Raw genomic sequence first — 17,170 nt, forward strand, 5'->3', positions numbered from 1 at the left:
ATATTTTTTTTTTTTTTTTTCCCCCCACTACGGAGACAGTTTATCGTGTGCTATAAGGTATATGCATGCGTTACGGTTGCGGAATTTAATTACAGGACTTAGAACTCTGGTTTCCATCTCTAAGCTGTAAGTGATAATTCTGTTACAGTATTCTTATCTAACATGGAGTTTCTTAAAGTTAGAATTTTTTTTCTGAATCATCACGTGGTTATTAAGCACATTCTACTTTACAGTTGACAATGGATCCCGTGAGTAAAAGATTTCTGCCTATGTTATATGCATAACATGTGGATCATATGGGTCTTGTAGTAATTTGTGCTTAATTACATTTATGTCACTTTTGGTTGCAACATAAAGTTGAGGATTCTGTTTATATGTTTTTACATAAATCATGTCTTATATAAAGAGTATATACATCAAGGTTTGATAAGACGAACTGTCCATGCGGATAGATAAAGTTGGACCCGAATAAGCATTTGAGAGCTTAGAGCTTATTCAATAAAGTTTTATACTATACATAAAGTGTACATTAGTGTGAATCAGTGTATGTGATACATAGAAGGTGACATTTCCCATTGGAGGTGTATGCTGCTATGATTCGTACATTTGAGGTAGGGCTGCAACTCGGGTCGGGTTTTGGAGAACCCAACCCTACCCGAGAAATATCTCGGGTCGGGTCGGGTCGGGTTTTTTTCCAGAAAACCCACGATTCCCAAACCCGGCCCTACCCATGATAAATCTCGGGTCGGTTCGGGTCGGGTCGGGTTTTTTCACGTTGACGCAATTTTTTAAGGAAAATTCTTATTTGGCAAGGCAACTCAACTCATAGAAGCAGAAATTACACTTCATTACACTTGAATCAAACAATGATGTAATTACACTCACATTACACTTGAATCAAACAATGTTGTAATCAAACAATTTTGTAATTACAATCAAACAATGCTGAATCAAACAATGTTGTAATCAAACAATGTTGTAATTACAATCAAACAATGCTGAATCAAACACTTGAATCAACTCAATTCATAGATGCAGAAATTACACTCACATACAATAACAGTGGGTGCGTGGGTTTTCACTTTTAACTTTTAACTAACAATAGAAAAAAATGTACATACTATAACTTATGTAACTCGGGTCGGGTCGGGTCGGGCCCCTTCAAACCCGGCTCGACCCGAGATTCATGCGGGCTTTTGAATGCTCAACCCGGCTCGACCCGAAACCCATGAAACCTGAACCCAACCCAGGCTATTTTCGGGTCGGGTCGATGCGGGTCGGGTAAAACCCGGCTCGAGTTGCAGCCCTAATTTGAGGCATATTATAAGGGTGTACAATAAAGTCAGAGTTAAAGATATTTGGGATTGATATTTTTCCAAAACAATGGCCATAAAGTTTTCAAAATAACTATCTAAGACTAAGTTACTTTGTGAATATGTACCAATGTGGACCAAGTGGGAGAATGTTGGCATTTTATATGGCCCACATTGGTGGGACCCACATATAAGAGAAAACGTTAGTTCTTCTATTCACAATAGTTGTGTTCATAAAGGAGTCTTGGAAGATAAATCTCAAGTGTTTTATAAGTTGTTAAAAACACAAGTGTTTGATGTCTGGAAGGACGCATACGTGTGATCCTAAATTCTATAAATATGGGTTGTATTATATGGGAACAACACTCATACGTATAGCTAAAGTTCCATTTAAAAAGAGGGTCCCTAATGTGAGAGCAAAATTGTGCCTGCAATTCCATCGATCGAGCCCTAAGGTCTTCTTAAGATTAGAAGATCTCTCTTCTCTTGTTCGTGCGCAATGGAGATCGTGTTCGTGGTTTGCTAAAGCGAGGGATTCATGATCTTTTATTCTAATCGCCATGGCCGGAGGTAAGTTCCGCATTAATTTTGAATTAAATAAAGCTAACAATTCAATGATATCATAATAATTTAAGATGGAAAAGACTGTCGTTAAATACTCCATGTTTTGTCTATACATACATAAATGCATACATTGAGACAAGATAACTGGAAAAAGGGACAATCAACAGCAGTCCAATCCAATTTATCTCTACATCTTGAACACCCACTTGATCTGCCTATCAGATTTCATGAATAGTATGTTAGAACCAAACATTGGGGGAGTGTCTGAACAAAGACCCAAAAGCGCTTTTCCACACACCCACCTCTCATCATAGATCTCACCTTCCAACCCCACACAGAGGATGAAGAAAATGATATAAAAATGTTTAAAAGATTTATACTTTTTGCTAGTCTGTTTTTTCTCTCTTGTTCTATTTCTAACATCTACTGTTTAGGGGTGAAAATGTGTGGCTCCTATTTAGCCATATAAGTAGCCCTTGTTTGTGATACACGTGATGGTGCAACCCAAGCTTTGATTCCCCTACCTAAACCATCCCTTAATCTCAATTTGATGCTCCCCAATAACTAGATTAAACCTTCACAACCACACCATCCTCTTCATTATCGTCAATGCCGGATTTCCCCTCAAACTTTATACTCCTGTAACACTTGGCGCATGCCACATAGACGACAAAATCTACGCTGGTTAAAACAGCTAAGAGGAAGTAAAACCTATGGAGATGGCCCTCATTAAGGTTTCCTGGTATCCAACCAGGTCTACCATCTGTTGTAGTAACCTTCATAACTAAAGTCACAATCAAGCTACTCACATAATTCCCAAGAGAAATAGAGGTCATACAAAGAGCACTACCAAAGCTCTTCAACCCATCAGGTGCCTGCCCATTGAAGAACTCCAACTGACCCACATACATAAACACCTCAGAAACTCCTACCAGTGCATATTGAGGTATCTGCCATAAAATACTGAGAGTGCTAGGATGCTTACAGTCATCACATGCATATCTGAGCCTGTAAATCTCCACAGTTCCCGCAGAAATCATTGCCATAACAGCGAAAATGAGCCCAACTCCCATTCTTTCAAGCTCTGTGAGTCCTTTTGGGTTTGTCTTTCTTAGTCTACTGACTAGTGGATTGAGGAATCGGCGGCAGATTAGGATTAAAGCTGCAACGGCGAGGATGTCGAAGGAGGACATACTTGCAGCGGGAATTCGGAAGTTTGAGACGGTAGTTTTCATGGCGGCTCCTTGTTCGACGAAGAGGGAAGCCATCTGAGTGAAGACTACTGAGTAGATTATAGTGCATAGCCAAATTGGGAGAAGTCTCAGTATGCATTTCACTTCTTCTACTTGGGTTATAGTGCATAGGCGCCATGGATTAATGTGAAGAGTCTTATTCTCATGGGTGAAGTCTTCAGGCCTGATTACAGCTGCTCTATCCAAGAACCTGAACATTATAAAACACATAAGAATATGAACATTGTATAACACTTTGAACATTAATGATTTGATCATTATATAAGAAATAAAGCACAGTCCATCTCTATTAAATGGAATTCAAATTATGTAATCAGATTTTAATGTATTTACAAGAAAAAATCTTGTTGGCTATGTGATCATGTGAGGCAGCAAACCTTTTTTCCTCAATGAGGAAAGGTAGATTGGTGATTGCAAATGTTCACTAGATTAAAATGTGGGTTCAACTCCCAGTGTGATGTTTGGTTATCAAACCAACTTAGCTAGTAAAACATGTACACAAGAACATGGAGGTCCCAAGGGAAGAAAATTTGACCATTGTATAATTTTAGTATAGAAGGAGAGAGACAACCGAATATTCAAAGACCAATAGAGAGGTGAATGAAGTGGGAAGGGCAATGACTCACCTTGCTATAGTGGGACAAATCCTAAAAAATTGGAAGGTGATCATATTTTAGATGAAGATGAGATCAATAGTGGCGTCTAAATGGAGTGGGTCAAATTGAACTTCGACGGTAGCTCACAAGGCAACACGGAGAGAGGGGCGATTGGAGGCATTTTTAGAGACTAATGGGTGAGTGATATTTTATTTGTTAGGACCATCTCTCTCTCTCTCTCTCTCTAAGCACTGCCCTATATGGGGGTCGATTTGTCACTGCCCTTAATTTTATATCTAACTATAAAATGCTCCTCATTAACTCTGAAGGAAAGTGCTATCCTAACTATCACTGTTATAATTCTTTTCCTATAAATTCACATCACAATGTATGATAGGTCACCGATTCTTAGGTCATCAATTACTTTTTTAGGTGTTGTGAATGAGAAAAACTGAAAAATAGAATTTGAAAATTCGATTCTCAATGTTCAGTTTCTGCGTGTTTAGTTGGGAGAGAATAAGAAGCGTTGCTGAAGTGAACAAGCTCTCTGAACTAATTCTTGATATGGGTGTCAATATCATCTCCTTGTAAGAACAATCCTATCCACTGAACGGTTAACCTTGGCCCCCCCCACATGCCACGTGTGCATAATTGGTCCATTGATCTCTTGGGTTACCTATTGCCATCGGCTCACCACCTTAATTTTAAGTCATCCTTAAGTTCAAGGTTCCACCAATAGAAGCTAAACTCCACCGGATCAACTTTTCCATCACACATGCCATGTGGGACCCAAGATTGATCGTTAGGATCAAATCCTGACCGTGCTTGTTAGGCTAATTGATCTATGCACAGATTAGATTAGAAAGGGTATTTGATTCTAAACCAGCCTCCAAAATTACCTGAATTCCTCCGTGTGGGGTATCTTTTTGCCTCCACATATCTTCCTATCAACCTCGTATAGTTTGTCGCCACTTGGCAAAACGTCAAGCCTCCATTTGTACATCGCAGCGAAGACCACTTGGCAAACCCTAGGGAAAGGGTTGCCTGCTGGCTTGAAGTGCCTATACCTAGAAGTCCCACCTAGGAACAAAACCAAGGCCATAAAAGCAGACCCAGCAGACACCCAAAACCCTAGGGCCCACATACCCCCATCCTCAAAATAGGCTAAAATGGAGTTGGAAAAGAGAGAGCCAAGGTTCAAAGCCAAGTAAAAATAACTGAAAAAGGCCACTTTGGAGTACCCTTCCTTTGGATCCTCCTCATCAAACTGATCTGCCCCAAAGGTGGCAATATTAGGTTGATATCCTCCATTTCCCAGTGCAATCAGGTAAATAGCCATGTAAAATATACCAATCTCTAAGTTGGAATGGGGCCCACAGAGAGATAATCTGTCCCCACAGCCAGAAGGCTTGACCAAGAAAAGGTAAGATGATATAGATAGCAATACCAAACCCTGCCACATTTCAACAAAACAAAACACAATATCAGGTGGGTCCCACTTATGCAGTGTATACGCTGACTATAACTGCATAAAATGGAGTTTTTTCTGTTATTTTTTATACAATCTTGGAGGGTTTCTTACTAGTACGAAGATGGCTTGAAAAATAGCACAAGTCTTGTATCTTCCCCAGTAGGAATCACTAACAAAGGCACCAACTAGAGAGAAGAGGTAAACAGTTCCCGTCCATTTGCTCACGTTGTTGGCCGCGTTTGCATTGTCTTGCTGCAAAACCCTTGTCAAAAACAGCACCAGATTCACTCCCACTCCAAAGAAGGCAAGAGTGGCCAGACCTTGATTCACTGAAATATATAAAACCACCAACAAAAACCCACTTAGATAATAGAGTAAAATCTCTCTCTCTCTCTCTCTCTCTCTCTCTCTCTCTCTCTCTCTCTCTCTCTCTCTCTCTCTCGTGACAGGAGAGAGAACATGACAAAAACCACTTAGATAAGATCAGTGTTTCAAAACCCGGATATGGGTCAAAATGCGGCCAAAGAAAATCCTAGCCAACTGTGCACGACTCAGTAGAATACTCGGTTGACGTGGCTAAGTATTCAATTGATGCGGTCAGAACTCAGCAAGTCAAAAGGAGTTTTTGATTGACTATGTAGAGCAAAACACGGCCAAGTTAAAAGAGAGTCAACTCGGGGCAGGGTAGTTTTGAAACTATGGATAAAATCTCTCTCTCTCTCTAATGTGGTTTCTCTTTCTGAGCATGTCAGCATGAAAGGATTATTTTCACAAATCTTGATTGAATATAATGACCCCTAATCAGTGCTCTGATATATTCTAACACTTATTTTGTCATCGGAGAACAAATGCAGCCTAATTTCTATGGGGAATGACAAAAACTTCCCTTTTCTTTTGTCTTATGCATTAAGTATTGGGGGAACTAGAAGCTTCTTGCCATAAATAATGAGGGACACAAAAGACGAATAAAAAGGAAAAGATGCATCGCTTGGAAGTAGGAAGGGAAATCCACTCGTTTGTAATGACACTCCTCAGTATATTAATTGCTGTTTTAGTTGGCTCTTGATAGGTTCTTTGGCCTCTATTAGCTGGCTATTGAATTGCCAAATAAAGAGGGGAGTGCGGATATCATGTGCATTGTATGATATTTTCCTTACTCTGAGTCCATGCAGAGAAACCCATCATCTTTTGCTGATTGTTATGAAAAAAAAAAAAAAAACAAACAGAGCAAATGAATGGTTTTCTGATTTTTGTACCTAGTAAGAAAAATCCAGCTTCCCAACCTCCACTTCTTCCTTTGATAGCAGGGCGTCCATGTATATCCACAGATCCATCTAGTGTGTATTCTTCTTCTAAAACCAATTTTCCTTCTTTGGTATTCATATCTCCAAATCCACTAACCTGAACCTCCTGCTGCAAGTTTTTCAACTTGTTAATGTAATTTCTTAAAACCCATAAACAATTCAACTTCTTAATGCAATTTCATAAAAACTCATTAAAAATCAACTTGCTAATGCAATCTCTTCGAAACCCATAAACAATTCAACTTGTTTATGCAATTTCTTAAAAACCCAGAAACAAATCAACGTCTTAATGCAATTACTTAAAAGCCCATAAACAATTCAACTTGTACTGCAATATCTTAAGAACCCACACACAAATCAACTTCTTAATGCAATTACTTAAAGCCCATAAACAATTCAACTTGTTAATGCAATTTCTTACAAAGCCATAAGCAAATCAACTTGTTAATGCAATTTCTTAAAAACCCATAGACAAGAACATGAATAATCCACTAATCTGAACCTCATGCGGCAAGTTCTTCAACTTGTTAATGTAATTTCTTAAAAACCCATAAACAAATCAACTTGTTAATGCAATTTCTTAATAACCCATAAGCAAATCAACTTGTTAATGCAATTTCTTAAAAACCCATAAACAAATCAACTTGTTAATGCAGTTTCTTAAAAACCCATAAACAAGAACATGAATAATCATTAGTGTCTAAAAAAATCTATCATTTCCTATCACACAAAAGTACAAAAGCGTTTCAGTTTCCAAAGTGGAAGAGACATGCAATCCATCAGTGATCACGGGTAAAGCATCAGTGTCTGTATCAGTGGCTAATGCAAGTTTAAATAACAGATTAATACAATAAAAGTTCAAATTACGATGAGAAATAGTATTTCTAAGTCTTATATTTCATCATATAAGCGAAGAAAGAAAGCAAGAAAATGACTATGTTTTCATTTAGCCATTACTAACCCTCTTAGACTCCTCAAAGTTTGCCATTGATGCTTTTGGTAATGCTTCTTTGGGATACTTATGCAAGGGAAAATATATAGAATTCTGAAGAATATGAGTAATCAGGCAACTGTTGGAAGAAGATAAGATAGGGTGATGGAGAAAGAGGACGAAGTTAGAGAAGCAAGAAGAACATGAGGGGCAAATATATAGGGGAGAAACGGTTAAATGAACGGTTGAGATTTTGATATGTGGAAAGAGGGGAGGTCCACATGGCCAAAGTATCTAAAGTAGTATTTCATTTTGTTTTATGTTGCGCGGATGGATTGAAGCTTAAAGGGCTCCCTTTCATTTATCCCAATTGCCTATATGTTCGGTTGGCTTGAGAATGAAACATGTGCACAACTTTGAATTCTAAGTGTCGTTAAAAAAGAACAGTAAAAAGGAAAAAAATACTAAAAATATTCATTTTCCTGAATCCCTAGTGGTCTTTTTCTGTGGTGCAAAAAAAGAAAAGAAAAAAGAATACCCTCCATTTCTCACATTTCATTTAGTTTTTCTGATGGTAATATCTTGTGTATACATGGAAATTCGGTGTATAATTATCCCTACTGCTGGCTATAAATTTCACTTCCATGAATCCTTAGTGGTCATGGGTCTTATGACTCTAGTGTTGTTGAAGAAGAAAAGTAAACAAATAACCTCCATTTCTCATATTTCATAAGTTTTCTGGTTAAAATAACTTGTGTATACATCGAAATTAGCGTATAAACTACCCGTAACACTGATATCATTGCACGATGTCCATTGATCCCGACCGTCCAATCAATGTGCCGTTTCTTTGGATGATCAGCCAAAAATTTATGTGGGTTGTGTCCCAAATGATTCCATTGATTGAATGGTTAGGATCATCTCATCTGTACAACTTTTGTGGGCCATGCCCATCTAAGAGGAGATCGAGAGAGAGAGTGTTGGTCCATGCTTATAAGCCAAATCTGAAATTCCATTATTTTCCTATAATTCCAGATTTTTAGACTACAATGAAGGATAATTAAACTTGGATAGAATTTACTCAAGTGGTCATTTCTAGTGCAAAATCAGCTGTTACAAGGATATTATTCTTTCAAGAAAATTTTCATTCTTGCATCAAACATCATTCTTTTCCCTCCTTTTCTTTCAATTATTTAGCACAGGATTCCATGGAATATGGAGTACTGTACATATAAAATAATCCCTCGGTTTATTCCAAGGATTTCATTATTTTGTCTATAAAAATCCCAGATTACAGAACATGGGTTGTTTTTTCTTTGATGAAAAGAATTTATCTGATAAAATTTCACCTAAAAAGAGAGGTTACTTTTTTTATTGTCATTGTTGTCAAATGTATATAAAAACTCATAAAATGGATACTGCTTTTTCATTTGAAAAAATTTCAGTGCAATTTTTTGCCAGGAACATGAAAAACACAGCCATAGAACATGGGTTGTTTTTTTACCTAAAATAATGGTTTACCAAACCTAAAAAATTTCATCTTTGTCTTCGTTTCTTTCAACATAAAAATGGCAGTAATTTTTTTTTCCTTCATTTTTAAGCATAACCATAACCATAGATAGTGCTAATTTAGTGTTTCTGTAACACAAACTCATAGAAACAGTAAAATCTTTGTCACCAACTTCTTATCCGTGATAGTTCTTGGTTTGATATATGGTATAAGGAACTAATTTGAGATGAAATCTAAATCACTCATGAGTCGTGACGAGTCTGAAAATTGAGATTTTATAACCTTATAGTCCGGTATTTTTCAAAAAGTACTATACGGCCCACCATAGGATGATCCAAACCTTTCATTTGATGCGCCACAACATAAATACTTAAATAGGTTGTACCCCAAAAATCATTTCCATAGCATCCTAGTCCTCCTGCCACAACGTAAGTAGGTTGTACCCCAAAAATCATTTCCATAGCATCCTAGTCGTTCCATAGGTGGAGAAAATTAATAGATCAGAAGATTGGGGTCATTCTATGGAAATGATTTTTGGGGCAAAACCTATTTACGTTGTGGCCCATCAAATGGACGGTTTGGATCATCCTATGCTGTGGGCTGTACAATACTTTTTGGAAAAACACTGGAGTATGCTGGCGTACACCATATAAAATCTCAAATTAACTATAATTGTTGTTTGTTAGATTTACGGCGAAGAGAAACATGAAAAGGAAAGACGGGAGTGAATCCTCTCATTTTTCTTATTTCTAGACATAAGAAAGACTTCCTCAGTTTTTTCTGTCTTCAACAAAATAAGGAAACAAAAAATACCAAGTGTTACGTGAAACTTACAATCACAGAGTAAGCTTTTTTGGAGGCCATGACTTTAGTAAGTGGGGTCGTGAGAAGCAAGTGCTCGTATTCTGTTGATACACGGCTTATCAAACGCAGCCTATGCATCTAACCTGGAATTTGTGTGCCTCACCTTCTTGAATGTTAATAGGGAGATGATAAAGTCGCACGCCCTAAGGAAAATGCAACATCAGTTCACGTTAAAGGAGTGACAATTATCCCACAAGGGGTGCGAATTTATCATCACCCATGTTAATATATCTATATAATAAGAAGAATGGAAGATCTTCTTTACTCATTGGGACCATGGCCGCCTATGAGTACTGTAGGAGCCGTGTCTCGAACCTTTGATTTTCTCATATTTTTATAAAATTAAAAGAGCTGCAAGCAAATGGGAACCCCATTTTGGTAAAAAAATGTTAAATTATAAAGTGAAGTTTTGGAAGCTTTTTTTTTTTTGGAGAGAGAGAGATGTACTGAGGACAAAATTGTAATCTTGTGTCCAAGGGTATTTTGGTCACTTTGTTTTTTTTGCACACCCTTTAGTCACACATATTTGCTACATGCTTTCCTCAAATCTTCCTACTTCCATCCTATTTCAAATTCAAACACTTTTTTAAAACTCTAAACCCATCACCACTTCTCTAAGCAATTAGGTCTCCACTATTTCTGACCCCACCAAATGCACTTCCCTATACTATTAACTAAGCCGATCTTCATTTACTACTATTTTGGCGTGATTTTTGGAGAGAATCTCCGCTAGGAAGATCTCCATTGAAGCTTTATTGTGTGCATGCTTGTGATGTGAAGCAAAGTGCCAACTTACCCTATTTTCTTGATGTTTTGAAGGCTTCTTCTTATTATTCTTGTTGGTGTTTGTTCTTCTAATTTGGTTGTGGATCTTCGGCTAGTGTAAACCTCGGTTCCACTATTTGAGAAGTAGATATTCCAATGCTGATAAATCTGTATCTCTATAAATAAATAAAAGCATGCAAAAAAGCCTCCATGGTCAGGCAAAATCTGGGTTCCGCCAAATACAAAAATACCCCTATTTCAGTGGTAAATTTTCAAAGTAAAAATTAACCACCATCGGCGTGACAAATGCCAACTAGGGTCTCTCCACCAAGCCATCATGGCATTGGACGAAGGTCTTACGCCATGTTTTTTGACGTAAATACACCCATTTTAACTGGAAAAATTGGCGTAAAATTTGTTTTAGGCCCATTTAGGAGCTTTATATAGAAGTGTTTTGGTCAATTTCCCATCCGCCATTTTTATTTCCATAACCGATAACTGTTTTAAAAGTGTTTTCCTTTTATAAAAACTGCAAATCTTTTTCTAACAAACATGTCATATCCCACTTCGCGGAAAAGCTTGAACATCAGATGGATCATGTCCAGGCGACCGAGATTTGATTGAGACAAACATGAAAGATCCTTAAGTTTTTTTTTTTTTTTCGAAAGTTCTCGTTAAATCGTCGAGCAGCATCATCAACACGTTACTAGTACATAATTGGTTGCCCCTCTAAGGTGCCCGCATTAGGAATCATTGTTTAGAGACTGGATCCCTATATCACAGTTGAAACAAATTATGTGGCTATTTTCCTTCCACTTGCTCTATAAGCATGCCACTTTGATCTGAGGGAAAAAGTTATTCATGGTTCAGAAAATTTGGGATTTTTTTTTAATTTTGGAAAATAATTTTTAAAAACGATACGCCAAAGCTATTCATCTTTCACTTAAAATCTGTTTTATGACCATTTAACGTCGAAAGAAAAAGAGCTTTTATGGTGCATTATGTCATAAAATGCTGATAATAATATCAGGAAGGCGGTGACGATTTGGAATGGATCATGACCTTGATTAAGACTTATCTTAATCTAAAAGGTGAGTCTGACCACATGAAACACTAGATACAGGGGCCTGACAGTACAATCTAGGCATCTTTTTGTCCATTCTTTTTTGGGTGAAATCAGCACCACAAGTTGAAATGATACCTTACTTGGATAGAAAAGTGCCAAATTTGATCAGGGTTTCTTAAGATCTTCCCTAACCATTTTCTTCCATTTGTGTTCGCCATGGTTCAGTAAGGATTGATAGTGGAATTATGCCACTAAATGCACATGCTTTTGTGTGATACGAAATCTTCGAGAAGATCTACTTTGACACATAGAGGGGGACATCATCCTTTAAAATTATAAGTAATGCTCTATGTTTCTGTTTGACATAGCTCTAATTCTCACATCATATGTTGTTGTTGGAAAATTGTGAGTAAACTCAAAATAATTAATCTTTTACATATGGGATTTGCTAGGCAATTTCGCGGAAAGCCATTTCTCAGCTCACTTTTGCAAGAGAGAACAACCACTTCAGGTAAATTAAACGAATAATACAAATGCTCCTAAAAAGTGAGCCTGTGTGGCTGTTCTCTCTTGCAAAAGATAGCCGCGAAATTGTACAGAAAATCCCTTTAATTAGAAAACGAATCCACAAGCAATATGAAACAAATGCGTTTTGAAGGTGAGCCTGTTCCACATGTGAGTTGGAAACAAATTCGTTTTGGAGGTGAACGGGTGTCACATGGGGTGAGCTAAACGGGGAGGGTGTCAATGAAAAGTATCTGGGCTTATTGATTATGGTGAGGACTCTTCCTCCATTGAGGTCTAGACGGAGCGTTCGGACCCTTCCTCCGTTAAGTTCTAGAGGGAGCGTTGCACTTCTAACAGGTTGTGTGGGCTAAACTTGTGAAACATCAAGCGTGGGGAATGGGATCTTTGACGAGGGTCACCTGTCTAAAACCCTTATGAGGCCAGAGCTAGAAGGGGACGACTATACTCGTACCCTTCGTCTGGGCTAACAAAGTGAAATGAACTGACTAATGCTAAGTTATATTGCATTAACCATAAAGATGCGCATGTGTAGGCGTTATACCTGTGAGGTAGGGTTGCAACTTCAGTCGGGTGAGTCAGGTTTTCCATAACCCTACCCTACCTGAGAAGCTATCTCAGGTCTGGTCAGGATTCCTAAACCAGACCCTACCCGTCTCGGGTCGGTCCCGGTTTTCTTCATTCTAGGTATATGCACAATAAGTACAAATTGCTTGACAATTGTTTTCTTTAATCTCTTTTAGGTTTTATCGACGAGTCAAGTGTCTACCCTTGTAAATTGTCATATTGACTAATAATTCTCTTTGATCTCTTTTTATTTTGCCTCACTCGCTTGTAAATTGTAAAAAAACAGTATACCGTACATGGTTACATGATAAAAGAATTTTAGTTGGAAATGAAGTACCATGGGCTTGATAGATTGGATTACAAGAACCCTTATAAATTCAATGAACCCATGTCAGACTTTAAGATCTTTTTAACTAGAGCAAATCAACTCTTTTTTGTTAAATAAATACCCATATCCATCATCACCATCAATAAGTTCTAATCATATCATGTTAGAGGAATTAGGTCAAGCAAGAGGTTGGCTTGAAGCATTACACCAAAGGTATCTAGTTTGGAATACCAAGTTTGTTGCCTCCAGCCCCTATATGTAGAGATACACTAGGGTTAATGACTGGTTAATGGATCCAATCATTTGTGTAAATTACTAAAGTATCTAGTTCTACCAGAAGAACTTAGTACAATTTCATAATGGCTGAAAAGTAAATATCAATAAGCATCAATGCCAAGTTTCATTCAAGAAACCACTTATCATATGATCAATCACCATCCTTCTCTTTTCTTTCCTTTTATCATTTTATCATTTGTGGAAGACACAAAAACTCGAGTCGGGTCAGTTAATTTTTTTGTAATAAAAAATTCGAGATTCCTAAACCCGGAACATGTTTTTTTCGGGTCGAGCCGATATGGGCTGGGAAAACCCAATCCAAGTTGCAACCCTAATGCGCGGGATAAATGCTTTACTCTGTGCTTTTCAGGCCAGATAGGCAATGGTTAGTTGGAGGCTACCATCGCCTATCAAAAGGGAGATTCCCGCAGGCGCGTCGTCCATGTGATGTGGGGTTTGATTCAGGGGCTGAGCCAAGAATTTACACTTGCGGGGGAGAGGGGGGGGGGGGGGGGACTAATTCACACTTGCATGAATTGGTCATTGGGGGCCGTGGCCACTAAGCATACATGTAAAGCCACTAAACTAGCCAAGCATGCATGTAAGGCCATAAACTATAAAAGGGCTTTTGCAATTTGTTGGCGTGGGTGCGTGTGGTGAGCGCGGGGGGGGGGGGGGGGGGGGGGTGCATGGCCACCCTCATGCTATATGTGCCTCTGCCCCAGGTTTGATTGGATGCACCATCCATAGGCGGTGCCTTGGGTAATTTTTAGATAAATTTACTTTTCTTGGTAGTTCTGCTCGTCTCCTTGGAAAAATTTTCTCTCTTGAGTCTTTAGGGGAGCGTTTGGATACACGGGTTTTAGAATCGAGATTTTAGTATGAAAACAATGTATAAGAGGGTTCACGATCAAGTTGCTGTGTGCTGTCCTGACAGCATTTCTTGGATTTTAAGTAAGAAATCCAGGTTTTAGAAATCTCCCCCCATCTTGAGATTTTTAAAACCAGGAAACATGGGACGATCTCCTGCCCTCTTGCTGTTAGGAAGAAGGGCGAGAAATCAGAAAATGATGTATGGCCTCTTTCTTATCTCACCTCCCAACTACAATTTTGAGGAAATACAAGATTCTAAAATCTGCGTATCCGATCCAAACGGCCCTAGGGTGTTTACCGTTCTATCTTGTTCGAGGAGCACAATTTGGTTCATCATTGGAGTTTCTATCTTGTTCGAGGAGCACAATTTGGTTTATCATTGGAGTGTTTGGCTGGGGCCGGTTGCCAGCCAGGCAAAAACCATTAGATCCACATCACCAAGGGGCATTTATAATAGCACTGAAAAGTGTAAAAGTAAAAGAATAATAAATGCAATAGCATGGATCCAATAGGGGCACCCTCATGGCTGATTTTTGCAAGGATGCCCTTTACTTTAGCATTCGTTTAATTATTTTTGCCAGTGCTAAAAATTGAAAGAACTTACTTGTTTTCCCACTAAGCCCCTTCTAGAACAATGAAAAAAATAAAAAAAAAGATGAGTGAGTGCTACTTGTTGCCGCCGAATATACTTTGTTCTTTATGTCACCTTGTGTGAAAGATTTCGAGCTAGGAATCTCAGCTTCTCTGAGACTTAGAACCTTGGGATGACTTTCTCTCCCCCTTCTGCTTTTCTCCTTCATAAACCAAATTGTTAAACTCATCAAACTAGTGAAAAGATATGCCTTCGAATATACCACCAAGAGTGCAAGAACAAGCAAAAAGAAGTAGTTCTTTAACAAAATTCCTTCGAAAATGGAAGAGATACAGTCTATAAAACATATTCATTCAAGCACCTGCTCATGAAAAAATCCATTAAGACATGAAAATATGGTAAAAATTTAATGATGCCTTCTCTGAAAAAGAAAATCAGATACTGGACGTAATCTTTTCATCCTTACCTTACCACATTCCTAAATCCACTTGGGCACGATTTTACTGAATTATTGATGCATTGGATGCTCTTATGTTCTGAGAATTTCAAAAGAATATTTCATGAAGCATTTTAGGCAAGTATTAAAAGGGGAATATAGCAAAATTATTGGAAGACTGAGAATTTAAAAAAATTCAATGTTCATAAGCATTTTGGAAAAGTGACTACCTACTTAATAATTTTGAGCTTTTTGCATAATCAAAGGTTTGAGTGGATCCCATCTTATGTCAGTATGGAATAAATTAAGATGCGACTTGTGGGTTCATATGTAGACAGCAATGAGGATAGGTGGGGCAGTGCTTGGAAATGGCTCCCACTTGCATTTAGTTCAGACGAGGTGATGGGATCTAGTGACTGATTTTGCATCACTGTCCGATCAGATGTGTGTTCTCGAGTAGAGTAACTTGGGGAATACCATGTATAAAATTTCAAGCCCGAATCCAAACCAAAATAAGTTGGGTCTCACCCAAGTCTAACCCAAAAGATGAAATGATCTATTTGGAGAATACACAATGGAAATAGTAAACAACATAAGTCACATGATGATGGCTTGGTTATTTGCATATATATTCGAAAGAAACTATCTTCCAATATAAGCAACAAGCACGTGAGATTATAAGATAAATGTCAATCCTTAACCCAATCCTCACACACTAAACTATTATGGGGCGGCTTGGTTACATGGGTTTATAAGCTAAAATCTGGATTTCGGGTTTGATTCCACTAGTGCTACGCGTCATCAAACATTAGTAGGGCTTCCCTACTAGGCTTCATTGTATCTTGAAGGCAATTCGCGGATCCCCTTTGCACACTACTAGTGGGGGCGAATCTTGTCTTAAGGAAAGTGATATCACGCCTTGAAGCAATAAGTTTCTGTTTTCTATCATCAACAGTACCCTCAACAAATTTTCCAATAGTATCGCCCCTACATTCGATGGATTGACGGTGCAAATAAGTCTCCAAGATATGCCTCTTGGATAAAATAATTCCGCTCTGGAGATGTGCACTCAAACAACCCGGTGGCCTTGAGAACACACACACTATATTGCCTTGAAAGGAGGGAACGGTAGGAAACTCAATGGGAAGAAAAAAAATTCTATATTTATACGAATTGAAAAATTATTTTGAAGGGATGCCTTCATTTTTAATAATATATTAATAGACAGTTCTCTTCATTTTAAAATGTATGACTTTTTGTACGGAATAAATAAATTTTGAATTCCTATGTAACTTTTATTCTTAAATTTAAGAAAAAGTCAACATGTGAAGTGATATATTTGAATATTTTTTACAAGTTTTTATACGGTGTAAATAGTCCTGTATTTTTTCAAGAAATACTGTACGGACCGCACTATAGGATGATCCAAAAGTCCATGTGATGGAACACAGCGTAAATAGGTTGCGTCCCAAAACTCATTTATATAGGATGCTCCTAGCCCTCCGATTAGGTTGTTTCTTATAGAAATGAGTTTTTGAGACAACCTAATCGGAGGGGTAGGAGCATCCTATAGGAATGAGTTTTGGGACGCAACCTATTTACGCTGTGTTCCATCACATGGACTTTCGGATCATCGATGCTGTCCGTACAGTGCTTCTTGAAAAAATAGGGGACCACAAGGGCTTACACAATATAAAATATCCCTTTTTTTACTAGGGAAAACGTCTATTGTGTAAGAGCGACTGCGCATTAGATATGACTTATGAGAGAGTAGTTTGGGAAGTGAAAATGAAGTGTTCATAAACAAGGGATGATAGTGATACTTTGGTTTTAAAATGTACTACGCATTACATTTGATGATAATTTATACGATGAGTGGCCCTGAAAGCACGTGAAGTTTGAAAAAAGTAGGTACGGCACACTTTTTTCTATGATC

At 38.0% G+C, this 17,170-nt stretch overlaps 1 protein-coding gene across 2 annotated transcripts; it reads right to left on the bottom strand.

The window, feature by feature from the left end:
• Positions 1 to 1,942: 1,942 nt before the first annotated feature.
• Positions 1,943 to 7,626, bottom strand: LOC143884938 (protein NRT1/ PTR FAMILY 7.3-like). Of its 2 annotated transcripts, none has more exons than XM_077388812.1 (5): positions 7,463 to 7,626; positions 6,454 to 6,607; positions 5,309 to 5,526; positions 4,626 to 5,179; positions 1,943 to 3,320 (listed from the first exon to the last, which is right to left on the bottom strand). In XM_077388812.1, the coding sequence occupies exons 1-5, from the start codon at positions 7,487 to 7,489 to the stop codon at positions 2,447 to 2,449; spliced, it is 1,827 nt and encodes a 608-aa protein (XP_077244927.1). In that variant the 5' UTR covers positions 7,490 to 7,626; the 3' UTR covers positions 1,943 to 2,446. The 2 variants fall into 2 exon arrangements, with proteins under 2 accessions (XP_077244927.1, XP_077244926.1); XM_077388811.1 differs by having other exon boundaries at positions 6,454 to 6,610.
• Positions 7,627 to 17,170: the final 9,544 nt, after the last annotated feature.

The sequence above is a fragment of the Tasmannia lanceolata genome, unplaced genomic scaffold (genome assembly GCF_043159265.1).
Source record: "Tasmannia lanceolata isolate RefF3 unplaced genomic scaffold, GAP_Taslan_0.1 ptg000008l, whole genome shotgun sequence".
Classification (NCBI taxonomy): Eukaryota; Viridiplantae; Streptophyta; class Magnoliopsida; order Canellales; family Winteraceae; genus Tasmannia; species Tasmannia lanceolata.

What these genes read in the sequence shown, in the direction of transcription:
- LOC143884938 (XM_077388811.1), bottom strand. Translation starts at nt 7,489, where the DNA reads ATGGCAAACTTTGAGGAGTCTAAGAGG. An exon ending in ACTTTGAGGAGTCTAAGAGG is followed by an intron (nt 6,611 to 7,462) that starts GTTAGTAATGGC and finishes AAAAACTTGCAG; the next exon opens with CAGGAGGTTCAGGTTAGTGG. An exon ending in TTCAAGCCATCTTCGTACTA is followed by an intron (nt 5,180 to 5,308) that starts GTAAGAAACCCT and finishes GAAATGTGGCAG; the next exon opens with GGTTTGGTATTGCTATCTAT.